General features: G+C 42.1%; 1 protein-coding gene across 1 annotated transcript; it reads left to right on the plus strand.

The window, feature by feature from the left end:
* The first annotated feature begins 1,772 nt into the window (after positions 1–1,772).
* LOC144033943 (uncharacterized) lies at positions 1,773–5,136 on the plus strand. Its single transcript, XM_077542368.1, has 2 exons — positions 1,773–1,936; positions 3,203–5,136. Exon 2 carries the CDS (start codon positions 3,393–3,395, stop codon positions 4,764–4,766), a length of 1,374 nt encoding a protein of 457 aa, XP_077398494.1. The 5' UTR covers positions 1,773–1,936; positions 3,203–3,392; the 3' UTR covers positions 4,767–5,136.
* The last annotated feature ends 2,850 nt before the right edge of the window (positions 5,137–7,986 follow it).

Consider the following 7,986-nt stretch of genomic DNA (forward strand, 5'->3'; position numbering starts at 1 on the left):
AGGAGGCTCCGGTCCCGGTTCCGGTGCCATCACTGCTGGTGACGGAGGTGGACAGCGACGTGGAGGAGGAGTCCACCCCAGTTAACCTCAACCAGTCTGCTGAGTCTGCACTTGACCATCTCTCTGCTGTCCAGTCCAGCCAGCTGAGCCAGGTGTTCAAGCAAGTCTCAAACCCGGGAAAGACTCTTCTTGGTGAACATATCATCCGGCTGAAGGACAATGGGCCGATTCGCCAGCAGGCCTGCCGGGTGCCCCAACATCTGGTGGCGAAACTGCTTAAGGAAGTGGAGGAGATGCAGTGCCTCGGGGTGATCGAACCATCACAGTCAGAGTGGTGCAGCCCAGTGGTCTTTGTGGTGAAGAAAGACTGCTCACTCCGCATCTGCATCGACTTCCGGAAGCTCAATGCCATGTCAGAGTTTGACGCCTACCCGATGCCCCGAATCGATGATCTTCTGGTAAAGATTGGTCGGGCCAGTGTCATCACCACACTGGACCTCTGCAAGGGCTACTGGCTACACGGCATTCTGGACCCCTGTTGGCCTCTTCCAGTTCACCGTGATGCCCTTCGGTCTCCATGGAGCACCCACCACATTCCAGAGGCTGATGGACCATTAACTGTGGCGGTTTACCTGTCAAGATTGCCGCACATCGTCAACCTCAATTGCTCCCTTCACTCATTTGCGCTCTTCCTTGCTAATTTTACATCATCTTCCCATAAAGGTCTGCTTACAGTTCCTTATAAACATACTTTGTGCACCTTGACCTGCCACAGGACTCACACAAATCGGTTTCTTCTTCCACGCCATGTCAAAGCCCCTCATGCTTTGCTGCATTTAAAGGGAATGTGAGCAGCTGCTTTGATTGACAGTGGATCAAGACGACTGTGTTTTGTCCAAATTTTGAAGAAAAAAAAAAGTAATATTGGATCTTTTCTAAGTAGGTAGGTAGGCCCTGTCCCTGATGATCTCTCAAGGGAATCACTGCTTTAGGGCTTGCTTGTGTTCAGCCAAACACGCCATGTCACAGTCAGTACATAATGCAAAGGTCAGTCTGGATAAGGCAACCAACGGGTAGTGTAGTTATTAGCTGAGGTTTCTGGGTTAGAATCTATTTCCGTGTACATGCCTTCCTCCCATATCCCCAAAACATGCACGTTAGGTTAATGGAAGCCTCTAAACAAGTGTGGATGGTTGTCTATAGCGTGTCACCCAATCGAGGGTAAACCCCGCCTCTTGTACATCGGCGGGGATCAGCTCCTTACTCATGACCCAAATTAGGAAAAGTGACGTGAGATGGAGTCCGGGCTTTGGCCTTCCTGGGTGGAGTTTGCATGTTCTCCCCGTGCCTGTGTGGGTTTTCTCCGGGTACTCCTTCCACATCCCAAAGACATGCATGGCAGGTTAATTGAACACTCTAAAATTGTCCCTAGGTGTGATTGTGAGTGTGAATGGTTGTTCGTCTCTGTGTGCCCTGTGATTGGCTGGCAACCAGTTCAGGGTGTACCCCGCCTACTGCCCAAAGCCAGCTGGGATAGGCTCCAGCACCCCGCGACCCAAGTGAGGAATAACCGGTTAAGAAAATGGATGGATGGCTGGTATTGCTGGATACACTATGTACTTTTGTTTTCTTTTTAAATTTTGTGCCCCCTTGTCCTCACTCATACTACAATCCACATCAAAAGGGTACAGCCCTGAGAAAAGTCAAGGAACCAGCTCACATCTTTTTACAGAGCAAGTGTAAATGACACATATACTTAGGTAAACATCTCCATGTCACAAAGCTTTATTAGCAAAGTTCTTTGAGGGTGATGTCACATAGCATTGACTCCAGGGGCCTCAAGAAACTTTCCCTGAGGCTTTGGAAAGAGAAGCTTCAGGACGCAAGGAAAGTATTAAGTCTTGAATCTCCAGACAATGTTCACGACAGATAAAAGGTAAATGTTCTGTGCTACCACCTGTCTAATTGTATTTATGTTCATTGTTCATTCGCATTGCATTGTGATGTTAGCTACAGACAAAATAAACAGCTGACATTTAGAATTTTTAATTAACGCCCTTGACAAACAGAACAAGGTTACTTTTCATTGCGTATATAAAAAAATCCTCTATATTGGAACATAGTATAAGTTGTTTTTCATGGCCACATATGCGCATAACGTAGGTTAATTGAAGGAAGTTGCCAGACAGCTGCACAGAGGATGTCAGTTATCTCCATCCATAGTAATCTGTTCTTTGTACTTGTAGCTGTAGTAGGATAACTGTATTTTGATTACTAAAAAAAAGGAGACACAGCTTCAAAATACGTAAACGATACTCAAAATTTACTCCCAAGATGTCAGACAATATGCCTATATTAACAGACTCCTCATTATGGGTAAGGGGGGGACATAATAACTCTTTTGAAGTCTTACTTGACAAAGAACTGTAATAAGGTTCTAAATACATATTCTTTTGAAAATCCAGCTTTAACAAAATATGTACATTTTCTAAAAAAAAAAAAAAAAAGTTACCTCGCAAAGATACTAATTTAACAGTCCCCAAAAAAAAATGTCCGTTCAGTCCTTAGTTTTCTTCCTCATCCTTGTTTTAGTCTTCATCCTGTGTTCTCGGTTCAACAAAACAAACAGTGTGTTCATTGGCACTGAAACACACTTTTTCAAGCATCGTCAACTCTTTTCCTTGCCTCCAAGACAACTCCCTCATGACAAGGCCAGCAACCCCTCCCAGTGCAGAGGACCCCCAATGAGGAAACACTGGAGCTAAAAGATAACAAAATAAAAGGCTAAAGGCAAAGCTCGCAGTAAGATGAATAAATTAAAAGAGATCATTTAAAAACCTAACTAAAAAGGTGTGTATTGAGCCTCCTCTGCGGACCTGATTTCCTCTGGCAGGCTCTTTCATAGTTGAGGGCCATTATGGCTGAAAGCAGCATCATTGTGTGTTTTGGTCCTCAACATAGGAATAGCTAAAATGTTGGTGCCAGAAGTCTTTAAAATCCGACATATGATAAAAGCAGGCCAGATAAATAGGCCCAAGACTGTTGAGAATTTTACAAAATTAACAAAAGCACATTGAAATCAATCCTGAAAAATATTGAGAGCCAATGCAGCAATGCTGCCATCCCTATAAGGTATAATGAGTTAAGACAGTTTGAATGTTGTTTTGGTACTCACCAAATGCCTTCTGTGCTTGTATTGCAGTTTCACACCTTCCTATGATAAAATCCCACCAAATACAACAATTGCCTGATCCTTGGACTTCCAATATAGGACAGAACTTAGATTGTGTGCATAAAAGTGAAGTGAAATCATAGCGCTGTGCAAGGGACCTCAGCACAGTGGAACACAAGTTTGGGATTGCAAGCACCATTCACATATTCAATTGTTGAAAATGGAGAAATCAGACACTAGTGGTGACAGCAACTGGGATACCAGCTCTTCTCCACTCTTGTCCCACCAAAGTAAATCCTCAAGATCTTCAATAAAGAATGTTAGCTCTTCAACTGGATCTTTGAGTAGGTTATCTGCCTCATCCACAGCCAGGATGCAGGCAACACTCGCCAAGGCTGATGCTCAAGCCGCGAGAGCCAGGTTAGCCTATGCTGAGGAAGAAATAAATATTAAAATGGAAAAAGCACGCTTGGAGGCAAGCCTAGATGTTCTCCATCAGAGAAAGGAAGCTGACGCAGCTTCGGCCAAAGCAGATGTGATGGAGTCTGTTGTTGCCCAGTTTGGTATGGAAGAACAATGCGAAGAAATATTGGGATTTCTACCTATTGAGACCACCGCAGAGCAGAAAGTGAGTGAATATATAAACAAACATGGTGAAGCGGAATGTAATTCCTTTTCCCAGCATTGTGATCTCACACCAGACCAGGAGGAACAAGCTGGCCTTTCATTACCAGTGTTCACACCCCTTCTTGTCAATCAAGAACCCAGTCAGCACCACCAATTGCCTCAGGATCGAGATCAAGCATTACAAAGACCTGTAACCCAACAAGATGCTTTCCCTGGTGTACCACAACCACAGCAGAGGTTAAACACCCAACACTGCGTGGTTGACAGTTCAACCAGTGACCTTACCGGGTTCCTAGCAAAGATTCAGCAGGTGACCGGAGCACTGAGTAAATTTGACGACAAACCAGAGAGTTATCTTAGCTGGAAGGTCACATTCCAGACTACCGTCGCTGACGTTGGTCTAACGGCGAATGAAGAAATAAACCTCCTAATCAAGTGGCTAGGCCCTAAATCTTCTCAACATGCAACAAGGTTAAAAGCAGTCCATATAAGGCGCCCTTCTGTTGCTCTGGAGATGATATGGAGGAGGCTTGAAGAGGTCTATGGCTCACCAGAGGCTATTGAAAACTCCTTGTTTTCCAAAATAGAGAAATTCCCAAAGCTCTCCCGCAAAGACCCGCAAAGGCTCCAGGAGCTCTCAGACATGGTCAGTGAATTGGAAGCTGCAAAGCAAGATGGATACTTACCTGGTTTAACTTACCTTGACACATCCAGGGGAGTTGGTGAAATTGTGGACAAGTTGCCCTTCTATCTCCAAGAAAAATGGATTATGGTAGGGACAAAATATAAAGAAGATCATGGAGTTGCATTCCCACCCTTCTCCTTCTTCTGTGAGTTTATGAAAGGACAAGCCAAAGCGAGGAATGACCCAAGCTTCAACAGCTCATCTTTCTCCAGCCAATTTCATTGCCATTCAAAGAGAACAAAAGCATACAAGCATGAACAGAAAAGAAAAGTATGCAAGTAACTACAATGAGAGACCACCAGTCATGGTATTCAAATTTAAATAGTGGTCAATGCGGACTATTTGCTACTTCCTTACTTAATTTACCCCCAATCCCATTACTTTCTCTTCACCCTGCAACCTTTTTCTTGTTTATTTCTCCCCTCTCCCTTCTACCTCTTTGGGCAGGCAAAGACAAAAAATTCCTCTAGGAATTGGGAACATACTATTGTTATCTAATCTGCTATGTCATCACCTCGAGCTGCCGCAGCCGCGTGCTGGTTGTGACGTAACAGACGCGACAATAGCGAGCGTTTATCAAAACACGCAATTGTGTCAATTTCTGCTAAAGTATAGAACATTCTTTGACATTCAATAAATATTAACATACTTACGTGTCTCAGGCGTTTTGTTATTTCCTGATGTCGCCATGACTTCCGCCATTGGTTCCGCCTGTGTTGCTGAGGGGGTGTGACTGTAGTAGGGGAGAACCTAGGGAGGTTGACGTCTATGTTAGTGAAAAGGGACCTGCAGCCCTTGTCTGCAACCCTACCCCTACAGTTTACATATAATTGGGAAACTCCATCGTTATGAATGCACATTCCGAGGGCTGAGGGACAAGGCGAGTGGTAAGGGGCGTTATTGAGATTGAGCCTTCATTTGTTTCTTAACAAATTCCTTTCTGTGCTTGTATTGTTACACATTTAATTGTGTAACAACAATGGATTTGTGGTGCTCCTAGAGGCGACAACAGCAGGCAGTCACTCAAGAGCCATACATTGCTCCTTGAGCGGCCCTAATTATACTACAATTGTAATGGTATATGGAGTGCACTTATATAGCACTTTTATCTACACCATATGGTGCTCAAAATGGTGCTTTTACAATGCTCACATTCACTATATAGTAAATCCTGCCAAATACTTGGAGGAAATGGTGCAGTATTGATGGCTGTTGATCCCATAACAGAAAAGGAGGTACATTGGGTCTGACTATAGCAGGACATCTTTTGGTACTGATTTTATTATAGCCACAGTTAAGTTTTTCTCCGTAGGTTTGGCACATTTCATAAAACAAACTACATTTTCAAAATATCATGGACAAAAACACGTTACAATTGGTGTCAATTTAATGGCATTCCTCATTGCTGTCAGTAAATTGCCACTGTGCCTTAGGACATATCTCAATTGCCTCGGTGGATCTGTGCAAATGGCTGTGTACATTTAGCCAACAGTGGCACAATGTGCCCACATTCAGCATATTTTCCAAATGAATAAATCTTGCTGATCGAACTGGATTAGTTTTTTATTTCAATCTAATGGTTGTCCTCTCCAAAACATACCAGCAGGATTAGGTCATAATATGCAAAATCATCTGTTCAATTATAAAGTTATAATATATATATATGTATCCCAACCAAGGATGCTCATGGAGCTTCTACCACCATACTCTCATTTCCTCAATCCAATTGAGTTTTTTTTTTCTTTGCTTGGAAGTGGAGAGTGAAGTTTTTCATAAATATACAGAATTCGGCTTACACTTTCTTTTGTTGCACTCTAATGTGTAAGTAACTTTGTGTGAATAAAAACTGTTGCAATTTCCTTGACTGGAGTATGTCAAACCGCAACCATTGAAAACTGCTCTTGTAAACCCCCCAGTTTTATATATAATTGTATTTTGTTAACGGAACCTCTGCTGCTGTGACAAAACATCTAATCATTTCGACTTGCAGTGCTCACACAATGCCAAAGGGATGATGCATTGTGGGATGCATGATGCACTGACTAGTATGACACAGAAATTTTATTTTGACACATAGGTAAGTTGTTTTGGGAAAGCTTTTGCAGATGATCAATGGTGGTGTGCAAAATCATTCGTTATTTTTGGTAAAAGCACTAAGTGAATGCAGATGAGCCAAAGCAATTGAGAAGGATCTTGTGACTACCGACTCTTTGTTTGGGAAAGGAACTTGGAGTGAAGCATGCGTGACCAGCAGTGTTGGGAATAACGGCGTTTAAACTAACAAAGTTAGGTAACTCCAATCTTTTTTAATAAACGGACTAATCTAATTATTCTCTTCTTATTTGAAAAGCTGTTATTGTATGTGAAATGCATTGCGTTACAATGTATTAGTTTCAAGCCTCGAAGTAAGCTTTACAAGACGTTGCCGAAAACTTGCTCTAAAATTGTCTTTCGCGCACAGTTCGAGCCATTTATGTTGTCAGATCTCGTCACAATAAAAGTGCCTCGACAGCTGAAGAGTGTAGTGATTTTTATTTTTGGAGTTTATTTTATTTTATTCAGACACAATGGGAAGACTGATTGGCAGGCAAACACTGCTGTTATCACTGATAACATATCTTGCGTGTGTGTGCATGTGTCATATGCGTGTGAGCTGTATTAAACTATGAGTCAGCCATTTTTTAATAGAAAAACAAAATCTTTGATGACCAAAATAATAAATACTCAGGAAAGGTAAATTATTTATTGTGATTAGCATTTTGCCATGTTATTTTCTGGGTGAATTGTTTTGTTTGTTTGTTTTTAAAGCAAAGTCACTTAGGGGGAAGATTGTTTTGTGACATGGGCTTTTGGCAAGGGGATTTTTTTCACATTAAAGGCAGTGAGTCTGCTCACAACTACTCACAAAACGTTAGTCTATCATTGTAGCGGACTAATGTCACACCCTCTGGGACATTGCAATAAATACTGACATCCTTTAGAAGATTCTGTATATGTGGATGCAATTACTGGCAACAAGCAGTTGTCTTGTGTGCGAATATTATATATTATATGAGTGAAAGCATATTTGTGCTCAGTGTGAGCTGATGGTGCTTGTCAGTGCTTGAGAGTGTTTTCTCTTTGGTACTGAGGCGCATTAAAGAGCGGCACCAATTTCCGCTCTAGCAACCCGATGATTGCCATCAAGAGTCCGCTGACGTTCTGTCCTCGATTCTTCTATTAAGCATTCAAGCTCAGCTCTGTGTGCTATCTGTTGACAGTGAGGGGTAGAGGGTCACAGCTTAGCGGTCAGAAGGGAACTTTTGAGAGACGTCTCAAATATAAACAAACCATTGAGAGTGACTATTGACCATGTTCTTGACATTTTATACTTGGCCTTTTTTTTATTTAACATAATTATACAAAATGATGACAAAAGTAAATCAATTCCTTTAAGTCTGTGGCTGCAAAGGTTGGTTAGATTTTTATTTATTTATTTTTAAGTCTGTTTATTGGTTTGTTA

Source organism: Vanacampus margaritifer, chromosome 14, assembly GCF_051991255.1.
Source record: "Vanacampus margaritifer isolate UIUO_Vmar chromosome 14, RoL_Vmar_1.0, whole genome shotgun sequence".
Taxonomy (NCBI): domain Eukaryota; kingdom Metazoa; phylum Chordata; class Actinopteri; order Syngnathiformes; family Syngnathidae; genus Vanacampus; species Vanacampus margaritifer.